The following is a 23,025-nucleotide window of genomic DNA, read 5'->3' as shown; positions in this document are numbered from 1 at the left end:
TATATACTGCTTGTATACTGAGGCTGTTGTACTGTGATTGGCTGACAAATGCAGTCTGTATCTTATGCTCTGTTGTGGGGGAGTGGGTGGACAGGGGGTAGCATGAGTTGCCATTGTATACTGTTTTTCACTTCCCTGTGGGGTTCTTCCTACTTGTGCAAGCTCTGTCATTTTCCAACACTGGAGATGAGTCCCTAGTCTGAAGGAGAGTTATCAGTGGGGTCACTAGGGTTTGCCACACCTGGTGCAGGAGGCCAGTGCGTCACCCCATGATGGACCTCCTTGCATGCAGTGGGCAGGACAATACCCCGGCAGTGGGCATGGTTATTTACTGTCGCCTTGCCCGTACTGGGTTTTTGGCTATTTGATAGCATAGAGCAGCGGTTCTCAAACTCTCAGGGAGTTTGAGCCCGCTGTAAGTTCTTGCGGGTGAGGGAAGGAGGCAGTGACACACTCGCCAGAATCACATTGCTGTTGGGGGGCACAAGCCCCCTCTGCTTATGCCAGAGCCTGCAGCAGGTTCCCAGGGGCACGGGGAGCCTGCACCAGCCTCTGTAATGCTCCTCAACATGTGGAGTCAAAATAATGATCGCGACCCACTTCCAGTTTTGCGACTGGAAGTGGATCGCAATTGTTATCTGCACGGTCTCCGCATTTTGGGGAGCCCTGCGGAGGCTGTTGTGGGGCTCCTGCACCCCCCAGGAGCCTGCTGCAGGTTCTGGTAAGTCTAAGCAAGCCCTGCGCCCCTCGACAGCGACACGATTCTGGGCTCTCTGGCTCGGATGTCGTGATGCCCCAGTTTGAGAACCACTGGCACAGAGATATTTCAGTGCAGTTTGTTTCATTCCATTCTGAATGAAATCATGCATCAATTGATTTATAACATGATGGTATTATTCAAAAAACACCAAGATTTAAAATTTTTTGGTGAGTAGTGGTGTCACCCCCCCTCTCGTGCAAGTCACCTGGTGTGGCCTGCACACCCCTAGCGATGCCACAGCTGGGGAAATCCTGGTTCGTCTTCCTTTGCTTTAGTGATACAGTTGGGCTGTAATATCCTTTGGGCTGTAACATATGCCATTCTGAATTGTTATCTATGTATTTCCATGTCAGTACATAGCAACCGAGCGATCACAAGGGCAGGAGAAAGCCACTGACCAACAATTCTGCTCTCTCATTAGCACTTATGGTCTCTGCTCTAGAGGTTTGATTTCAGATTTGTTGCTGGTGTGTGAGTTTCAAAAAACAACAGATTTTGATTTGTTGTGTATATTTCTTTTGGTAAAACATCCTGTGTGTGGGCAACCATGTCCCACAGTGCTGCCCTAGACCAGCAATTTTCAACCGCTGTGCCGTGACACATTGGTGTGCCATGAATGGTCTGCTGATGTGCTGTGAGAATTTGGAGGAGAGTTATTTATTAGTAGGGCCATTGGGGGATGCGAGTCCTCTGCCTTATCAGTGTGCTGTGCCTTGTCAGTTGTCCAAAAACTGATGGTGTGCCTTGACAATTATAGCGCCTTGTTAGTGTACTGTGAGATGAAAAAAGGTTGAAAATTGCCGCCCTAGATGCTTAATGTCAGTTTTTCTTCTTCTTAACCAAATTAAGATTAAATCACAGACATGAAGATAGTTCCCAAGTGAAACTTGTTCCTTCATCCTCACTTACTGGTGGGTCTTGTTTGTTCAAGGAAATTCTTTGAGACATTTATACTGGCTTTTTGTAAGTACATTGTCTTGAGATTCCCTTTAAAATCTTAAGACAATAACAAAGATAAATCAGCAGAATCACATAAAACAATAAAACCACAGAAATTAAGAGAGGCAGACAAAAGCATTCAATCAGCAGCCCTCACAGACAGGACAAAGGCTGGGAAAGGGTTAAAAAAAATTCTAAGTTGTTGGGCACAAAGGGATTTTGTAGTGGTTAGTCCTGACAAAGTTTCTGACATTGTCTGTCACAGAGGGGCTTGGCAGATGGATTTATTGTAAAACTTTTACTGACTTTTCCCTTCGTATCAGAGGGTCCAAGGCAGCTAATAACAATCATAAGAATAAAATAAAATTTCATAAATTCAATTAACAACAGCAACAAAATAATGAGTAGCAGAACCAATTATAAGACCCAGGAGATTATAAGAGTGAGAAGGCAGAATGAATCAGGAAGTCTTTAAGCTGCTGTTTGTTATTCCTTCTTTGAGGCTTTGCTGTCGAAAATAGCAACCAATGGCGTAGCTAGAGGGGCTGCAATGCACAAAGTTTTGCAGGGAGCCTCACTGCAGCGTGCAAACAGCCCCTCCCCTTCGGAGTCATTTCTGGTGGTGGGAGCAAAACGGAGGCATATGCCTCTGTTTTGCTTCCATCTCCTGGAATGGCTCTAAAGAGGAAGTGGAGGGGCGGCTTACATGCTGTAAAACTTCCTGCATTGCACTCCCCTCTAGCTACACACCTAGAAATAAATCGGCAACCAGCACAGCCACTGAAGCAGCAATCGGACAGAGTCAAGATCTTCTTCCTCTTGTTGGCTGAGCTGCCCTAAAGGTTGCAGCTTGGCATTGGCTGAGTCAGAGGTATCCCTAAACATTGCAGAGTTCACAGTGTGGGGGAAGCAGAAACCAGGAAAGCAAAAATTGGGAGCCTTCTAGGCATTGAGGAGAAGGAGAAAACATAGAGGAAAAAGTTGGAGAGGGAAAGGACAACTTGGAGACTTGGCAAAGAAAGGTGGTCAAGAATTACAGAGGTGTGACAAACTGGAGTTCACATACAGATTCTTGCTAAATCCCTGATTTCCTTTAAAATCAGACTCGTCTGCAGTAACAAGCAGTGGGCAGGACACACTTATCTCAGCTATGTGACAGCCTGGCAAAGAGTTATGGGTCTGGATTAGTTGCTTCCTGGACCTCCGCCACCACCTAGTATTCACGTCAGTGAACTGCAGTTGATCCTTTAACTGAGCATTTATAACTGCAAATAAAATTATAAGCCCAAGGAAACCCAAGGGTTATTTCTTGGGAGTTTGTCATTTAGAATAAAAATCTGCGTTTTAAAAACTCCTGTTTTGTATGTACTTTGCGCTGCCAAATTTATCACATTTGGTCAATAACCTGAGAATAATCTTAAAATATGTGGCAATAATAGAAAATATGTAAGAATTAACTTCGGCTCCTTTCAGTGTCCAAAAAGTTTCAATTCCTGCTTCAATAGTACTGATGGAGGTTGTTTATTTCAGGCACTAGAGTACATAAAACAGATTTATTATGGAAATTACAAAGGAGCCACAAGGAGCCAGTGTCAGGGTTGGAAGGCATGAAACTGTAATTAGACGTGCTAGCCCATTAAGAGAGGGGGAAAGGCTGCCTGAAACCACTTGCCTATAAGATTACCCCTTGTTGCACTTGCCTGTTCTGGGTCCCCATTGCCCTTACTGATACTTGCTTGGTTGCTTCCCCAGCTTGAGAAATTTGGATTGCAAGTTCCTCAGAGTAGAAAGTTCTAGTTTTTGCTGACATTTCTGTGTCCTCTGCCATGTATAGCAGTAGAAGTGTATAAGTAGTTGCAACAGAACTTCATAGTCTGGGTGGAAATCCTTTCTGATCAGGAGGAGATTATGGCAAACTCAAGTGAGTGTTGAAAACTGGGGCTGTCTTTCCTTCACAGTCACAGTACACACTCTCACATATCGCAGATGAAAATAGGCACACTTGGGACTGCTTCCCAAATTATTTTGAAAGGCACCGTTGAAGTCCCAGGCAGCCCAAGCCTAACCCACATTAGGCTAGCTGGCCTGCCCCATATTCAGCACAGGTTGGGGCTAACTGCAGCTTAGCCCGGGGCAAGGGGAACTGATTCCCCTAACACCGGGTAATGCAGCAGCAGCAGCCCTAATGGGGCTATTCAGATCTGTGCCACCTATACAGGTGGCGCAACGCCAAGCGGCCCAGCACTGCCGGGATCCTGGGAGTGGAGTAAAGATCCAGCCTAAGTGCTGGATTCTGGCCCCACCCCCCACTTAACCTTAGACTGCCCATGTGTGGCCATTATCGCATCTAGTGGCAATGAATTCCATAGACTAGTTATGTGCTGGGTGAAGAAGTATGTCCTTTGGTCTGCCCTAAATCTCCCTCCACTCAAGTTTCATTGGATGACCCCTAGTCATCTCTAATCTCTAGCATTGATAGAAAGACTTCTTCCTCTCCTCTCTCTTTACACCATGCATAATTTTATAAATCTCTGTCTTGTTTTCCCTTCATTGCCTTTTCCCCAAGCTAGATAGCCCCTAAGTCTCTAGCCTTTCCTTATAAGGCAGGCGTTCCAGACCTCCAGCCATCCCCAATTGCCAAACCAAACCAAAGCGTGAAGAATACTAAATCTTAAGTGTCTACTTTCAGATAGCTGGATTAGGAGCTCAAGCACTTAAAGGAAGAGAGATTGATGTTGGAAGTAGGCGGGCTGCTCTAGCACAGGGCCCATTTCAATAGTCGGCTGCCTGACAGTAGTGGAATGTGGAAAACTGTAGGATTGTCATTGATCATTACCATAGAAATGTGATATCCCCTGTTGTTTAGAGGAAATAGTCACTTACTCATCTTATACTCCCTTGCAAATACTTTATGATTCTGTTTTTTTAATCTGAATATTCAGACAAAGTGCATGGTATCTACTTCCCTGTGATGGTGCTCTGTACCTCAGTAGCACCACTGTGTGGATCAAGAGGACTACATGAGAACTCCCTGTTGAATGGATGCCTGGGGTATGTAGCATTGGCTTAGAGCAGGAATCGGCAACCTACAGCCAGTGGGCCAGATCTGACCCAGCTGAAGTTATCTGACCTACAGTACTGAAGCTGTCACCGAGTGACGGATGACACTCTTGCCCAGGAGGTAGTGGCAGCACAGGGTCTCTTCAAGGTTGGAGGTGGGACTCCAGTGCGCATGATTCTGGAGTCACACCGTAGCTCTAGCACATGGCAAATGGGGCTGGAGGCTTGGCTTCCCAAACTGAGCTCCGCACGGCATTGGCAGCCCAGAAGTTTGCTGATGATGTGACATCATTGCTGAATGGCATTGTCCAATATCCAACCCCTGAGCTGGCCAAGGTTGCTCACCCATGGCTTAGATTGCTGACCCCTGCTGAATCAGTGTAGTAAGCAGTTTCCAAACATTACAGCTCCAACATGGAATGGGGTCATGCAGAAACATTTTTCAGCATCAGTACAGCCTATATTCAGCACTGATGGGCAGAGGTCATTTTTCATGGGATTCTTTGATTACATGCAAGTGGACAAGCTGTATCAGAACTGGCACATGACACTTGCCTAGGGAGATCTCTGCAAGCAGTATTCTAGCTCATGGTTGAATACTCTTCCAGAAGAGTATCACTGGACCAAGCTCTGGAACTGGTTTGTCAGGTGGCCTAACTGGAAATTGTGAAGAGAAACAAAGCCCTAAATTTCTTTGGCCATGTGCAGAGGACTTTCTATAAGCAGAAAAGCCAGGTCCTATGTATCAGGTTGTTGATCCAAATCAGAGCCCCAAAACAGAGAAGGTTCTTCAGTGAACTGGAACAGAACCCAAACCTAAGCTCTCTTGGTTGCCTTGAACTGGAAGTGAAACTGAATTCCTAAACATCACTTAAAAACTTGTTTAGGAACAAATATATTTTAAAAAATAATTAAAAAATAGTGGGGCTCTTGGCAAGGTGGTGAGGGCTCCTCTCTGTTCCAGCTAGGGTTGCCAACTCTGACCGAAGCTATTCCTAGCGATGGGTTTTTCAACCTGATGGAATGCTGGAAATTCCTGGCATCCCTGTTAAAATCTCCAGGATTTCTTTTGGTAGTCACCTGGAGATTGATGCTGATCCCTGGAGACTCTAGGCCGGTCCTGGAGGATTTGCAATCCTACCTCAAATTTTTTTTGGAAAAACTTGCTTTCCCAGTGAGCCAGCTGAAAGAAGGGGAGGAAGAACAAGAGAAATTGGTAGTTCTAAGCCACAGTTTATTGTCCAGCAACAGGATCTTACTCTAAAGCAGGGGTGTCCAAAGTTTTTGGCAGGAGGGCCACATCATCTCTTTGACACCAGGGGAAAAAATAATTTACATTGAAAATTTGAATAAATTTACACAAATGAATATATTAAAGATGAACTTATATGAATGAATAAAGTTCTTGCAATAGCTCAAGGCCTATAAAAGGCCTTGCACAAAGCAAGGCTGGCCTTTGCTGCTGCTATTGCATCACAGATGTGAAACAGCAAGCAGTGGAGGAAGCCCTCATCCCACAGCTCATGTGAGAGGTCAAACAGTCGCCCTCACGCTGAGAGCAGTTGTGTCAGGCCAGTGCGGGCTCCAACAAATCTCCGGAGGGCCAGAAGCTCATTGGAGACTGGGGGCTCCCTGAGGGCCGCATTGAGAGGCCTTGAGGGCCGCAAGTGGCCCCAGGGCCAGGGTTTGGGCACCCCTGCTCTAAAGGATTGTTGAATGAAAGTGGGATGCTTCTGGTGTTGCCTTGGCACTTCAGTTCCTCCTAGCTGTCATTCTTTCATGCATCCTAAACAGGATGTTCTTTTTGTCTAAGTGTTGGTGCTGCCAGGGGAGGGACTGGGGTGTCACGAGAGGTCACCACTGGAGCTGGAGAAGGTTGTGGCCGTGCTCCCTCAAGTCTCCCAGTCTGTCAAAGGATCCAGTAACCTCAGAGATAGGCAGGGGGAGGGGGCCCTGCCACCCACTGGTCTTCTTCCCTAAGTGGTTCAGTTCTCTGCTGTGCAAATTATGAGATTTGGGGCCTAATCCTAACTAGACTTTGCGATGTCATAAAAGAATGTGCAACAATGTACATGTCTTTACGAGGGTGTGATGCTGGTGGCCATTTGGGGGATACAGGTAAGCCAGGGCAGGAGGTGGAGGGGGGTGAATGGAATAGCGCGTGGAGTGGAGGAATGAGGAAGTTTCTGGGTGGGAAGGGGGTGGAACCTGGCAGCAGCAGGATCCTAACCCCATTCCTTCCTCTGTTCCCTCTACCTGCTGGCTGGGGCAGATAAGAACATAAGAACAGCCCCACTGGATCAGGCCATAGGCCCCATCTAGTCCAGCTTCCTGTATCTCACAGCGGCCCACCAAATGCCCCAGGGAGCACACAAGACAGCAAGAGACCTCATCCTGGTGTCCTCTCTTGCACCTGGCATTCTGCCATAACCCATTACTAAAATCAGGAGGTTGCGCATACACATCATGGCTTGTACCCCATAATGGATTTTTCCTCCAGAAACTTGTCCAATCCCCTTTTAAAGGCGTCCAGGCTAGATGCCATCACTACATCCTGTGGCAAGGAGTTCCACAGACCAACCACACGCTGAGTAAAGATCTGAGGAGATCCATTGGGGCAGCAGAGGTTTATCTCAAGAAGGCATCCAGGGCTACCCCCCACGCAGGATGCAGCACATGTTCTGTTGGCGGGCTACACTGGTGGGGGGGGGTTAGTTAGGATTGGGCTGTCAGGCTGTAAGTCCTAAGCACAGTTACTAGGGAGTAACAGCCTAATCCTAAACTTTCCAGTGCCCACTGAAACAGCAGTGCCAAAGCAGCTACCTCTGTATCCAGCGGGCACTGGGAAGCCACCGGGAGTGTCCTCAGGGGAAGGGGACTTTCATCCTCTTTCCCCAGGGAAAGCCCCAAGCCCTGCATTGGGGCTTCTCAAATCTCTGCCGACTATTAGGTGATATTTGATCCCTTTTACCTGATGAAAGGGTATTTTGTGGCTTCCAGATTCATCTACTTCTGAAGCAACTTGTCCATGTGTACCAAGCTTAATCGCTTTTGTTTTGGGCTTAATTCGGTTATCTGCCAACATCAGTGCACTTTTTGTTCAAATTATATTAGCTGTTATTTCATTTTGCTGGCCTGCTCTTACCTTTGCAATCTACACAATAGAGATGGTGGCTCACTTTTGACAGGGAAGTGTTTTATGTTTGGCGCTGTTCGGTTTTTGAGTGACAGAACAATAATCTGTATTTTGGAGTTTAGCAGATTATTGCTAATGGAAACAAGCATGTACCTCTTAAGTTGGGTATTTCCCAACTTGATGTTTACTATGCAAGAATGAAAGAAAAAAGAAAAAAGCAAACCACCCCACCATGGCACCCTAATGTACTTAGAAAGCTTAATGATTTTTTGTTGCATATTTTTTATTTAAAAAAAACAAACACAAATCTTTTAATTCTTCTATTTCTGTAACTTGTACAATCAGTTCACATTATATGCACATTTGCTTTCTGCAAATACTCTTGCCCACGGGAGGGGGGGCAGAGTATGCTACCTTCTCTCATTATCTGAGCCTCTGTTCTTGTTATCTGCTACTTAGAGACCTTCTGGAGGCTGCAGGGATCTTCAAAATGGTGACTGTGACCAGCGCGGACCCCTTTAAAATGGCCAGTGGAAGCTTCTGCCAGTCATTGCAGAGGGGTCTGCACTGGTTGCAGGCACTGTTTTGAAGGTCCCTGCAGCCTCCAAAATGTCTGCAGCATTCAGAGATATTTTGGCACTTTCTGCTGCACTCTGCTGGATTCCTGAGGGTCTCTGTTAGATTCATCTTTTTAATTTCATTTATTTATAATAATAAAGGACAGAGTAAAGGATACTGCTTGATTCTTCTGATGGTGCCCCTTCCCCCAGGCACCTAATTGATCTCATAGGATCAATTGTTCATTATTTGAGAATTCGCTATCATCTAGGGTTTTCAGGAACCGAATCCTAATAGATAACAAAGTGACTATATCTTATTATATGTTAATTACAGTTATAAGTGTGGGGTGCTGGGCCATTGTCTATTTTTACTTTTTCGCCATGTTAACGGAAAATCCATAAAATGTCCTTCTTACCAAAAGCTCAATCTCAACTACTTTTCTTACCAAAAGCTCAACTACAATAAACAATGAGGGCATTCTGACTACATCCCAAATATCAAATCATGCATTATTCAATCCCTCTTTAGTTATTGTTGCTCTCCTCTCTCTTGTAATAACTGAATGCATTTTGAAAATGGTTTCATTCACTACAGGGATTTTTTTCTATTACAAAACAAACCCAGCAACTTGGAGGTCATCTGCATGGCCTCCATGTAGTCCTCTTGCACGGTTTTTCTTGGATTGGGTTATATGTCATCGGAACAAACTAACCTGCTCCCATTTAGCATGACACAACAGACAAAAAATGAGTGTCTTAAGGACTGATTAGCCATTAGCCTGTTTAACAATGCAAGGGTCACAATGACATTAGTGAAGTATTATTACGATCAGTTGGGTGTTATTGCCAAACTGTCTGGTGTGGGCATGGAACCACAGGTTGGAATGTATTTTTCAACAGATCTTGCTATGCAACATGCACAAATTGCAGAGCCACAAGAGCATAAATGCCTGAATGTGCAAAATGGTGTTTATGTTTTGGTTCCTAACAACTTTTTATGCACAGAACATAATTACATAACATCATGAGATGGAAATGATTCTGCTGGAGGGAAAGTCCATCACTGGTTACAAGCCATGATGTGTATCTGCAACCTCCTGATTTCAGAAGCAGGCTACCTCAGAATGCCAGATGCAAGGGAGAGCACCAGGATGCAGGTCTCTTGTTGTTTATGTGCTCCCTGAGTCATCTGGTGGGCCACTGTAAGGTACAGGAAGCTGGACTAGGTGGGCCTTTGGCCTGATCCAGTGGGGCTCTTCTTATATTCTTATGCTATCCTTCATTTGGGAGGAATCTGTGACATTCAATCCTGTGCACATTTCCTCAGAAGTAAGTGCCACTGAATTGAATGAATTTCACTCCCAAATAAATATACACTGCATTGCAGTCTTGGTTTGTCTGGAAATACTTAAGTAGCCCTGACTTTTGTTTCTCAAGGGAGTGTTACACCCAACATTGGGCATCTCATTCATCTTCCCCTAAACCAGTGGATTAATCAAAGTCATAGAGTTTCAGTAGACTACAGTTCACAAGGAAATGATTTAGTCAGCACTGCGTATCATCTGGGTTTTGTTTTCAAAAAACCCTCTCCAGTGAATTAAGATTCCACTGATAGATAAGTACATTGGAGATAATTCTATCTAGGCTGGAAACAAGCAACGCTCTTATGAACTTGAGAGGAGAAACAAAGCTAGATCATACAAACCCCACAGGGTAGAATTTTGTTGCTGAATTGTACCAGATGGAGTACAAAAGCCCCCAGTGCCCCCCTAGGAGAAAACAAACACTCTTCATCTACAAAGCTGACCTGCAAGGAGAAGCTTCTAGCATAGATATCTCTTTGATACAGTAATTTTGGATGTGCAGGACATAATTTATCCAAGATCTGGTATAGCATAATGGCTAAGAGTCTGAGCTACACATCAGGACTACTTTTTGAATAAGACATCTGTTATGTTGATGCCACTATTCGTGAAGAGGCCTTAAGCAAGCCACCGTCTCTTAGGTCCAGCAGCAAATACGGAGATAAGGTTGTCATAAGGCTAGCACTATTGTTGGCAACCTTCAGTCTCGAAAGACTATGGTATCGCGCTCTGAAAGGTGGTTCTGGAACAGCATCTAGTGTGGCTGAAAAGGCCGATTGGGAGTGACAATCCCTTCCACACTGGGAGCAAGTGCGGTCTGTCCCTGGTCTGTCTCCCTGGCTATGGACCTTCCTTCTTTGCCTCTTAGCCTCAGACTGTTGGCCAAGTGTCTCTTCAAACTGGGAAAGGCCATGCTGCACAGCCTGCCTCCAAGGGGTATCGTCAGACCAAGGATAGCACTAATATATTTGAAAGCATTATACAACTGAAAACATTATTATTATGAAGACTCATTCAAGTCTTTGATCCCCCATCTGTACTGAGAAGTGGTATGGGCCAGCAGCAGACATATTGCAAAGGGCCCCAGATAGTGACCCCAACATCATATGGGCTCCACATGTCATCACATGCAGACTTGGGCTGAAATTCTGTCCGTGGTTGCTCTGCCTTATGAGGGCTGACATTTCACCCCTTACATTTTCCTATACGAACAGTTCTTCTGTGGACAAAACAACATGTAACATTTGTTTACCACATTACATGTGACAGTTTTCCCCACAGGGCATGGACACCCACATACACACGCCTGTATGTGCAATGTAGTTATTCATTTTGATATTATTTTATATATTTTATAGAATAGATCAATAAATAAAGTGTGTGTGTAAAATATTTCACCATTCTGGGAGTCTGTAGGATGACTAATAATTTTTAGAACACAACCTAGCTCAACAAATAATTTAAAGGTAATCAAGTACTCAAATCTAATTATCAAAGGCAAAGAAATCATAAGACTTGGACTGCGAAACAGAACTACAGAACAATCACCTAAGATCAAAAGCCAACCTGAACAATTCATCTTCAGGTGACAACACAGAATAAGGAGGGGCCAGGCAGCTCTCATAAGTACAGGTGTTTGTTTCTGGTAAATCAGAAGCCTGGGCAGGCCAATCCTAACCAACGCTGGAATAGGCTGACGAGCTGGCCTGCCCCGTCTCCAGCGTGGGGTTGGGTTGCCTATGGCTCACCCCGAGGCAAGGAGAATTCATTCCCCTTACCCAGGGTAACATGGCAGCAGCCCCAATGGGGCTACGCAGATCTGTGCCACCTAAAGAGGTGGCACAGATCTCAGCAGCCCAGCGCTGTGCCTGGTCACCCGGGAATGGGTCCTGGCTCCACTCCTGCCTGGTCCCAGGCCGCCCATGGGTCTGCCTGTCGCTCACCCTTTCCCGCCCCAGATTGCCCCCATTCAACCTTCCCCTGCCCTCCACAAACTGCTACGCCGGCCTTGGAGCACAATCTATGCATGCCTACTTGGAAATAAGTCCCATTATAGTCAATGGGGCTTACTCCCAGGAAAGTGTGTATATGATTGCAGCCTTGGAGCACAATCTGTGCATGCCTACTTGGAAGTAACTTGTAGGCACACTTACAGTTGTAGGTGTAGGCAAGTTGTAGGCACACTTGCAGGTGTAGGCACACACGGTTTAACTGTTGCCTTCCCCCCCCCCGCTTCCCCCTGCAGGTTCGTGTGCTGGTCCCAGCGCTGTGTGGAAGGTTGCTAGCTTTTCCCTCCAGTCCGGATAGCAGCGGACTGTCATGCCGGACAGCGGCACCCAAGCCCACCGTGACTGGCGGGGGGAGGGCGGGGGGAGATCGCAGCCAGGAAAGCAGGGAGGAGGGGAGGCAAGGGGAGAACAGGAGAAGAGCGATACCATAAGTTCCCTCTTGGCTGCCAGCTGAGCACCTGCAGCTGAACCTAGGCTGCAATCTTATGCGGTTTCCTGGGAGTAAGCCCCATGGACTATAATGGGACTTACTTCTGAGTAGGCAGGCATAGGGCTGAGCTTCTGAGTCTCTCTTCTATATGCCTCCCTCCCGTGTGCCTGTCTGGAGGAGCTCCGTTGTTGCCCCCACACCCCCGAGCAGGCAGCAGAGATCAAAGTTCTTGTGGAGCGCTGCTGGGGCTGACTTCACAGCAGTGGCGGAGGGGAAGCAGCAGCAGACCACACAGTCCCCGGTTGCTGCCCCCACCACCGCCACATCTCACCTGCTGGGCTGGCTGCTCGGCAGCCCACTCTGAGTCGCTGGGGGGGGGAATAGCAGCGAGGAGCAGTGAGTCAACTGTTGCCCCCCAGTCTCCTCTCCCCGATGCGTGCCTTGCAGCAGCCTGATACTTGCATTGTTGCCCACGCGTTGTAGCCCCTCCCACCCTGTAGCCCGGTGCACGCGCTACCCCCTGTGCTCCCTTAGCTACGCTACTGCTTCACCTGTCCCCACTACCTGTCATTGACTTGGGAAAAACACACACCAGGAAAAAAGAGGTTCAAACATTTATCTCCCTATATTTACACAAGCTTGCAAACTGCAGAAGCTCAAGTCTTTATAGGGCAATTAGCAGCTATCTGATTTTGGAATAGCCTCAGGGCTTGAGTCAATTAGTTACCTCATCTTTCCATCACCCTTGTTTTTATTGAAGGCTCTGTGGGACCCGCCAGAAATCTGGCCATCACCCACCAAGTGGGTCCCGACCCACAGCCTTGGAGAGTAGCCAGATATGTCAATTAGTTACCTCATCTTTCCATCACCCTTGTTTTTATTGAAGGCTCTGTGGGACCCACCAGAAATCTGGCCCTCACCCACCAAGTGGGTACCGACCCACAGCCTCGGAGAGTAGCCAGATATGGGGAAATGTCATACATGATGACCGACATCCAGGCTGCAAATTATTTTCTGGATTTAAGCCCATTTAAGAATATGAGAGGAGCCCTGCTGCATTAGACCAAAGGGAAATTGAATCCAGCAATTTGTTTCCCACGCTGGCCAACCAGATACCTATGAGATGCTTAAAAGTAGGGCAGGAGGGCAACCACAGTTCTCCACAGTCACTCCCTTGCAGCAGGTATTTGATAGCGATGTATCTCTACAGTTACCACAGTTCTCCACAGTCACTCCCTTGCAGCAGGTATTTGATAGCGCTCTATCTCCGACTGTGGTGGTTCCATGCTTCTTGCATTATAAGTTATATTCCTGGTGTTACTCAACACAGGACACTAAACTTGAGTCATAATTAAAAAGGAACTCTTTTTCCCCCCACTAAAAAAGAATGTTTTTATGTAAAGAAACAGAGCCTCCTTTTTTAATACCCTTCATAGAATTAGTGCCAATTTGAGAAAAGGAAATTTGTCAGTGGATGTAAAATGGTTACATGTACAGAGCTACGGGAGGGTTTTTTTTTTTTCTTTTCATCCAGACTTTTTACGACTGTTTTGTTCAGTTAATTAAACATTCCTTTGTCAGCTCCTAGAGTTTATAACAAGCCTTTGTTCCACTGGAAATTTACAAAACAATGAAACTGCTTGCCAGAGTCCAGCAGGGCAGGAGTCAACAACTGACATCTAAGGTCTTACCAGCTGCATGACAAGCAACAACCCTCACCGTCAGAATTTACATTGGAAAATGGCCAGTCATGAAACTGCTCCCTTTTTGGGTCAGCCTGGTTGCTTAAATGTCAAAAGTTAGCATAACCCTATACAAATGTTATTTATTTATCTGTGTTCCATCCCATCCCTCCTCCAAGGAGCTCAAGGCAGCACATATGGTCCCTTCCACTTTAGCATTTTGTCCTCACATTTACTCTGTGAAGAGGTTTAGAGGGTGATTGACCCAAACTTACTGGGTAGACTTCCTGGCTGAATGCAATTCTGAAGCTGGCTCTCTGCTGTCTTTAACAGCCTGTTCAGCTCCGGACTCTTGCACGCTCCCCAGGAGACAGCCATTGTGAAAGTGCTGTAAGACACTTTGCAGAGGCCAGATAGACTGAGGTGCTGGCGGGGAGGCCAGCACGGGTGGGCGCTGGGCCTCTGCACCAGTCTGAGAGGCAGTGGGTGTGATGGCATAAGTTCCCTGCCAAGTGGTGGGGAGATGTTCTAGGGAGAGGGGAAGGTGGGGAGGGGTGAAACCGGGTGGGGGAGGGGGAGGTTCAGGGCATGGGTGGCAAAGGAGGCCTCTGTTGGATCCTATCCCCCACCCTGGGTCTGGAAAGCCTACATGGGTTGACTCAAATCTGCACCAGCTCTTGAGCTAGTCCAGATCTAAGTAAGCGCATAGAGGCTGCTGGTGGTCTCTGGCTGACTCCTTGGCCCCATGGGATACAGAGGCAGCAGTGTCGCTGCGGCTATGCTATACCGTGGCACAGGCAGCCTGAATAGGTGATGTTGTCACATCACCGTTAATACTTCTTGGCTCCTGAGCTCCAGGGTGAAAGAGCTCCCAGGGTCACAGGGCTGAAAAGTTTAAAAACCGCTGCATTAGTTAGTTCAAATTTTTATTTTTTTAAATGGGCTACTGCTTCCAGAATGTACTGCAGCTTCAGCAGGGCTGTCTACTGAAGGGAGACAGAAAATGGAGAGTGAGCCTCTTCCCCCCAATGCCCTTCCCAAAGAGAAAAGAGGCAATTCTGATTGGAAGCATAGCTCCTTTGTGGGCATTGTGCACTTGTCTGATTTAATTCCATCATTCATACTGCAGCACACGCCTTTGTGTGTCTACTCCAGGGGTGCCCAAACTTTTTGGCAGGAGGGCCACATTATCTCTCTGGCACTGTGTCAGGGGCCGGCAAAAAAAAAAAAGAATTAGTTTACATTTCAAAATTTGAATAAATTTACATAAATGAATATATTAGAGATGGAACTTATATGAATGAATGAAGGTCTTGCAATAGCTCAAAGCCTATAAAAGGCCTTGCACAAAGCAAGGCAGCCTTTTCTTTACTGCCGCTGCTGCATCACAGATGTGAAACAGCAAGCAATGGAGGGAGCCCTTGTCCTACAACACACGTGACATTGAATAGTTGGCTGTCACACTGAGAGCAGTTGCACCAGAGCAGCGTGTGCTCCAGCAAGTCTCTGGAGGATCAGAGGCTCTTTGGAGACTGGGGGCTCCCTGAGGACCAGATTGGGAGTCTTCGAGGGCCGCAAGTGGCCCCAGGGCTGGGGTTTGGGCACCCCTGGTCTACTCAGAAGTTTTAGAAGAACCTGAGAGTTTACTTCCACCAGGTAAGCATGTACAGCAGTGGTTCTCAAATTGTGAGCTGTGGCTCCCTGGGGAGCTGCACAAATCAGCCTGGGGAGCCATAGAATCCTCACAGAAAGCCAGCTGTCCTACAGCGTATAGGATTATAGCCTAATGGGGAGTCGTGGCCAGTGGCCCAGTAGGTCAAAGGAGCCACCAGTTGAAAAAGTTTGGGAACTACTGATTTGCAGCCAGAATTGCAGCCTGCATGAAATTTGAAATGTGGTTATACTTGAAAATGACTGAAAGAGCAAAGCGATGAAACTTTCAAGTAGATGAAAGTTAATGTATTGCTATACCTTCCTACTCTGCCACCCCCTGGATCTCGGTGGGCCTGTTCAGATCTACACCAGCTTTTTGCTGGCTTAAGTCCAAGGAGGCCCATGGGGACATGCTAGGCCTAGTGCACATCATATCGGCACCATCACTGCCACTGAGATCCGCCCCTCGCGTGATCCCCACCCCAGTTGTCCCACAAACAGCCCTCTCACTGCATCTGCCAAGAGTCCAGATGGTTCTGGTGTGTGTGGTGGTGGTGCAGCTTTCACACTACTGCAACAGGGTCTACAGCTGCGGATTGCAAAATCTGTTGCAATAAACCCTTTACAGGATTGGGCTATAAATCTGTTCCAGTGCCCAAAGGAGAACGGCACCAAATCATGCTTAGATTAAAACCCTCTATATGCATTCTAAGTTGTGCAGAAAAGTTCATACAGTGAGAGGGAGTGAGAGCACTTGCTAAATCCCTCCACCACCCCTGCCAACACTCAGCCTTCAGCATCCACACATCCCAAGCATCCAAGAAGGATGGCTTCCTGGGCACATTGTACAACACTGGGCAGGGCTTTCTGGTGTGCAATTTAGAATGACTGAAGAGGGCTTAAATGAATAAGCAGGTGATTGACTTGCCTGACCCAGGTAACTGAGGCTCAATCAGTTTTCTTTACTATTTCTAAACCTGTGGACATCCATGGCTGTTTGTTTTATTTGGTGCCAACAGATGTCTAACTGGAACCACCTGAATTATTTCCCTCCCTCCCTCCTCCCTCCCCCCCTCACACACACACACACACACACACACACACACACACACACACACACACACACACACACAGAATCTCAAACGAATATCTATACTTTTAAAATGCAGAAGTTGAGAAATGTTGTCAGTTTGTTGACCTTTGCATTCAAATTCCGTTGTCTCTCTGAAGGACGAAATGTGTGACTAATGGGACAAAATATGCAAGACATTTGCCTAATTTGAAAATGAGAGAATGCTATTGATCTGGTGCAAAAGCATCAGGATGACTTTTGGAATATGCTGCAATGCTTACGATTTGGGGGCTGAACTGAATATTATATTTGCTTGCACAGTACAGGTGTGCCCCTGTATCCATGGGGGTTCCATTCTGGAACCCTCCGCAGTTAAGTGAAACCATGGATATGGGTGAATGCCTCCCCCCCCCCCATCCTCTGGAGCCAGAGGGCTTCCCTGGACTTCCTAATGCCTTAAAAGGCATAAAAAGTCACTTCCGATTTCATGGAGAAACTTGCTTCTTCTTTTTTTTTTTAACCTCTAGGGCTCAATCTGAGCTTGGCCAGAGGCTGTGGATGGATGTCCGCGGCCTCTGCTGGGCTCAGAAGACTATCCGGAGGTGAGGGCGTGCACGTCAAATCCGTGTATAAAAAATCTGTGTATAAATAGGCTGGACCTGTACATACTTTCCTGGGAGTTAGCTCCAATGCACATAAAGGGTCTTACTTCTGAGTAGACATACTTAGGATTGCACTGTCAATGTATATATGTGTAAAGTTGTATCATGTATTAGAGTTACGCAGCTGCAGGAGATTTGTAGCTCTTGAGAATGTGAATAGTTATTATGAATGGGTAGAGGACCATAGCTCAGTAACAGAGCATGTGCTTTGCACGCCAGAGGTGACAGGTTTGATCCTTGCCATTTCCAACAAAAAGTGTATGAATGAAATGGGCTTGGAAAGTCTCTGTAGCTAGTCAGAGACGACTGTTCTGGGCTAAATGAATGAATGGCCAGGGAGCAACTGTCTTTCAGTAGAGCTGAGCTATACTCAAAGGTAACAAACTCCTTATGGAGCCTCCCTTCCACAGCTAACAGGTATGAGTTATAGAAAGAAAAAAATAAAACCCCACAGATTTCGGTATTGGGAACATTCCATGAGCCATAGCTAGTTCTATTTTAATAAGGCTCTAATCCTCAGAAACATGATTTTGAAATTTTGTATTTGGAAAACTAGGTGTAGGGTTTTGAGGGCCATAAAGCTGGTGAAAGCCTGGCCTCCCACACTTATTCTCACAGCAAGCACCCAGGATACGTCATCAGGTCAGATAATTGCATCTGATAAGAACCTGTCCACGCCTCTGTACCTTGGTACATTACATGGTACATTAGATGGGGGCCAAGACCAAGAGGATTTGTGTTGGGTGTTGCAGTAGAGACTCCTTAAATTATTTCTAGAGTAGATGTGAAGCTCAACCGTCAATGACTGGTTTTATTTTTTATTCTGATGGCAAAAAACTGGAAGGTATCGCAATGTAGTCCGAGTTACATTGGAGGTTTTCTGTTTTGGTTATCTGGATGGATGTAAGTTACCTTGAAAATCTCTGGAATCAGAAGGCAGGATAGTAAGCGTTAAAAGTGTAAATAAATAACGTTCTCAACTTGTTTACAACTGTTGGCAGCGAATGATGACTCAGAATAGGACAACTCTGAAAATAAACACATGCGCTAAAACTTGTAGTAGCTATTGAAACGTGAGCTGTTGCTTGGAAATCCTAGCACAGATGCTGCCAACTTGGTGCATAATATTTACCTCATTTGAATCTTTTTAGCGTAGCATGTGAAAGCTGGTAGTACAGTGGTTCTCAGACTGGTGGGTCGTGACTCACAAGCCTGAGAACCACTACTCGTTTCCCTTTAAGGGGCAGGGGGAAAGCAGCATCGCGATCCGCAGGATTGCACCTCTGTGGGGGAAGGGGGGCTGTTTTTAATTTATTTGCCTCTAGGGTCTGGAGGGTGTAGGGAGCCCTGCGGAACCCTCTGCAGGGCTTCCTGCAGCTTGTACGATGTAAAAAAAAAAAGATCGCGACCTACTTCCAGGTTGCGATTGTGAAACTGGAAGTGTGTTGCAATCTTCTTTTTACATTCTGCAAGCCACGGGGTGCCCTCCCAAAGGCTCCATGGGGCTCCCTGCACCCCACCCAACCCAGTAGCAGGAAAGTTAAGTTAAAATCAGTCTGCTTCCCCCACAGTGGCACGATCCTAAGGATTGCATTGCTGCTTTCCACCCCACCCACCACAAAATCCCACCGCAGAATCACATCAAAGAAAGGTTGAGAGCCAGTGTGGTAGAAGTCAGGAGTGAAATCTGCGTGATGACACATTCTTCGCAGTTAAAAAATTATAATTGTGCACCAGCCGACATTATACAATGGAGTGATGCAATCCGGTGCTTGCCTGCTTAGAAATAATTGAGCTCAATGGCCTTACTCCCGAATAAGTGTCAAAACCAGTCATAAGCACAGTTAAGGATCACTGCTATTACACACTTATTTGGGAGTAATGGCCCAATTATATCCTGGTGCGTAGAGGTCCGAGCCACAAGCACAGCATCTGCTGTAACCTGTGCGCCAATTGGGGACCAGGCCAGCCAGAAGAAGTAAGAAATGAAGAAAAAGTAAGGTGCTTACCTTACTGGCCACCTCGTTGTCCCAGAACTCCTCAGATCTACTCCAGCTCTGTTCCTAGCATAGCTCTGAGGACATCTGCCGGGGTGTGTCAGGCCTAGGATGCGTGTCTGGGTATGGCACAATCTGCCCCATCCCGCTCTCCACCCCTCTGGACTCGCCACTTACTGTCTGCGCCAGGCTAACGAATGCATGCAGCTTTGTGGCTGCTGCACTGGCAGTTCTACAGCAGCCACCACTGGAGAGGCTGCCCTGACAGCAGAGCCCTTGATGCACTGATGTACCTAGTGGGGATAAGATTTGGCCATTACATAACATAAACATAAGAACATAAGAACAGCCCCACTGGATCAGGCCATAGGCCCATCTAGTCCAGCTTCCTGTATCTCACAGCGGCCCACCAAATGCCCCAGGGAGCACACCAGATAAGAAGAGACCTCGTCCTGGTGCTCTCCCCTACATCTGGCATTCTGACTTAACCCATTCCTAAAATCAGGAGGTTGCGCATACACATCATGGCTTGTACCCCATAATGGATTTTTCCTCCAGAAACTCGTCCAATCCCCTTTTAAAGGCGTCTAGGCTAGACGCCAGCACCACATCCTGTGGCAAGGAGTTCCACAGACCGACCACGCGCTGAGTAAAGAAATATTTTCTTTTGTCTGTCCTAACCCGCCCAACACTCAATTTTAGTGGATGTCCTCTGGTTCTGGTATTATGTGAGAGTGTAAAGAGCATCTCCCTATCCACTCTGTCCATCCCCTGCATAATTTTGTATGTCTCAATCATGTCCCCCCTCAAGCGTCTCTTTTCTAGGCTGAAGAGGCCCAAACGCCGTAGCCTTTCCTCATAAAGAAGGTGCCCCAGCCCCGTAATCAGCTTAGTCGCTCTCTTTTGCACCTTTTCCATTTCCACTATGTCTTTTTTGAGATGCGGCGACCAGAACTGGACACAATACTCCAGGTGTGGCCTTACCATCGATTTGTACAACGGCATTATAATATTAGCCGTTTTGTTCTCAATACCCTTCCTAATGATCCCAAGCATAGAATTGGCCTTCTTCACTGCCGCCGCACATTGGGTCGACACTTTCATCGACCTGTCCACCACCACCCCAAGATCTCTCTGCTGATCTGTCACAGACAGCTCAGAACCCATCAGCCTATATCTAAAGTTTTGATTTTTTACCCCAATGTGCATGACTTTACACTTACTGACATTGAAGCGCATCTGCCATTTTGCTGCCCATTCTGCCAGTCTGGAGAGATCCTTCTGGAGCTCCTCACAATCACTTCTGGTCTTTACCACTCGGAAAAGTTTGGTGTCGTTTGCAAACTTTGCCACTTCACTGCTCAACCCTGTCTCCAGGTCATTTATGAAGAGGTTGAAAAGCACCGGTCCCAGGACAGATCCTTGGGGCACACCGCTTTTCACCTCTCTCCATTGTGAAAATTGCCCATTGACACCCACTCTCTGCTTCCTGGCCTCCAACCAGTTCTCAATCCACGAGAGGACCTGTCCTCTAATTCCCTGACTGTGGAGTTTTTTCAGTAGCCTTTGGTGAGGGACCGTGTCAAACGCCTTCTGAAAGTCCAGATATATAATGTCCACGGGTTCTCCCGCATCCACATGCCTGTTGACCTTTTCAAAGAATTCTATAAGGTTCGTGAGGCAAGACTTACCCTTACAGAAGCCATGCTGACTCTCCCTCAGCAAGGCCTGTTCGTCTATGTGTTTTGAGATCCTATCTTTGATGAGGCATTCCACCATCTTACCCGGTATGGATGTTAGGCTGACCGGCCTATAGTTTCCCGGGTCCCCCCTCTTTCCCTTTTTAAAAATAGGCGTGACATTTGCTATCCTCCAATCTTCTGGCACCGTGGCAGTTTTGAGGGACAAGTTGCATACCTTAGTCAAGAGATCTGCAACTTCATTCTTCAATTCCTTAATAACCCTTGGGTGTATGCCATCAGGGCCCGGTGACTTATTGATCTTTAATTTATCAATGAGGTCTGAAACATCTTCTCTTTTAACCTCTATCTGACTTAACTCCTCGGTCAGGAGGGGCCGTTCGGGCAGCGGTATCTGCCCGAGGTCTTCTGCCGTGAAGACAGATGCAAAGAACTCATTTAATTTCTCTGCCATCTCTAAGTCTCCTTTTATCTCCCCTTTCCCTCCCTCACCATCCAGAGGGCCAACCGCTTCTCTGGCGGGTTTCCTGCTTCTAACATATTTGAAGAAGCTTTTATTATTCCCCTTAATGTTGCTGGCCATGCGTTCCTCATAGTCTCACTTGGCCTCCCCTATCACCTTCTTACATTTCTTTTGCCACAGTTTATGTTCCTGGACATTAGTCCAGTTGAACTCAGTGACATGCCTAGGATTGCACTGTTACTCGAGAATAAGCTGCGTGGATCTGTGATAAACTCTGTTGATCTCCAATGCATGTTCCATTAATCTCATTGGACATTCTGCCCTTTAAATCAGTGGGGCTTGTTGGAAGTGTTAATTTTGTGAATGCAGAGTTTCAGTTTGCCTCACAGTATATTGTTTATTTTTCTGTCTTTCTTTCTTGCAGGGCAGCATAACTATTTGTGTGCCGGGAGAAATGACTGCATAGTTGATAAAATTCGCCGGAAGAACTGCCCTGCATGTCGTTTGAGGAAATGCTGCCAGGCTGGCATGGTTCTTGGAGGTAGGCACTTGGCAGAGCTTTGGTTCTAGAACTGGATTCTAGTTAACCTGTTTCTGCCCAGCCCACAGGTGTACACACTTGATCCCTGTTTGCGTGTATGCACTGTAGGGCAGAAATGGCTTAAACATGCAGTATAGAATTCACTTAACAGGGATGGGTTGCAAGTGGTCCAAAGGCCAGAGGAGGCCTTCTGATTCTTGGTTTGCAGGAAACTTTCAGACTGAGTAGCTATTGTGATTGCCACAATGCTGGCCACCTTGTACATCAAAGTTCCGCCACTCCCATGCTGGTGTATCGTTATGGGGAGGGGCCATAGCTCAGTGGTAGAGCACCTGCTTTGCATGCACAATGCCTTAGGTTCCCTCTCCTTCCCATGTTGTTTCTCTTACGAATATTTTTATACCGACAGGCTTCAAAGCAGGGACCTGCCCGCCTCAGTCTATTTAAAGTGACAAGTACATGGATAGCACTACAGTATATAAATATAAAACAAAGATATGTTCAGATTGATTGAGTGGGGTTTCCTGCCAACAGTGTGGAGAAAGAATGTCAGGGGGTGTACTGGCTGTGCTAGCTGTCGTGGAGGAACTTGATAAATGGTGCAGTGCTCAGTGTGCACATCTCTAGAGATCTAAAATTTTCAAAAATGTTGCAACCGTGAAACAAAAAAAATAGGTTTTTTAGGTTGTTTTGGCAAGTTTTGGGAAAAAAATTGAAACTCTGCACTATTTGATCAAAACTTGCTTTAGTACCAACACAGGAGCAGCCAGTCCATCACTCAGACGGGTCGTCTTTGGGTGTTAAAGCCTGGAATCTGCAAATACAATATATAGGATTCACTACTATCCACAGTTTTGGGCATCCATGGTAGGTCTTGGACCCGCAGATACTGGGGAGGGGGGGCTACTGTGCATTTTCACATAAATGACTATTCATGAGTTAATTTTTAAAGTAAACATGGGGGTTGGACCTTTAAAAAATGAGCATGCATTGAGCA

The 23,025-nt window shown here is 46.5% G+C and overlaps 1 protein-coding gene and 1 pseudogene across 3 annotated transcripts in view; one reads left to right on the top strand and one right to left on the bottom strand.

The window, feature by feature from the left end:
• PGR (progesterone receptor) overlaps positions 1–23,025 on the top strand; it is a 62,419-nt gene that overhangs the window by 13,785 nt on the left and 25,609 nt on the right. For all 3 annotated transcript variants that reach the window (XM_066618826.1, XM_066618828.1, XM_066618827.1), the window contains exon 3: positions 21,912–22,028. In XM_066618826.1, the coding sequence (XP_066474923.1) occupies positions 21,912–22,028 (117 nt within the window). The remainder of the gene's footprint in view (positions 1–21,911; positions 22,029–23,025) is intronic.
• On the bottom strand, positions 7,485–7,605 carry LOC136647100 (small nucleolar RNA SNORA17; annotated as a pseudogene).

The sequence above is a fragment of the Tiliqua scincoides genome, chromosome 3 (genome assembly GCF_035046505.1).
Source record: "Tiliqua scincoides isolate rTilSci1 chromosome 3, rTilSci1.hap2, whole genome shotgun sequence".
In the NCBI taxonomy this organism is placed as follows: domain Eukaryota; kingdom Metazoa; phylum Chordata; class Lepidosauria; order Squamata; family Scincidae; genus Tiliqua; species Tiliqua scincoides.
Note: the sequence above shows the minus strand (reverse complement) of the source record. Positions and strands in the feature narration are given on the sequence as shown.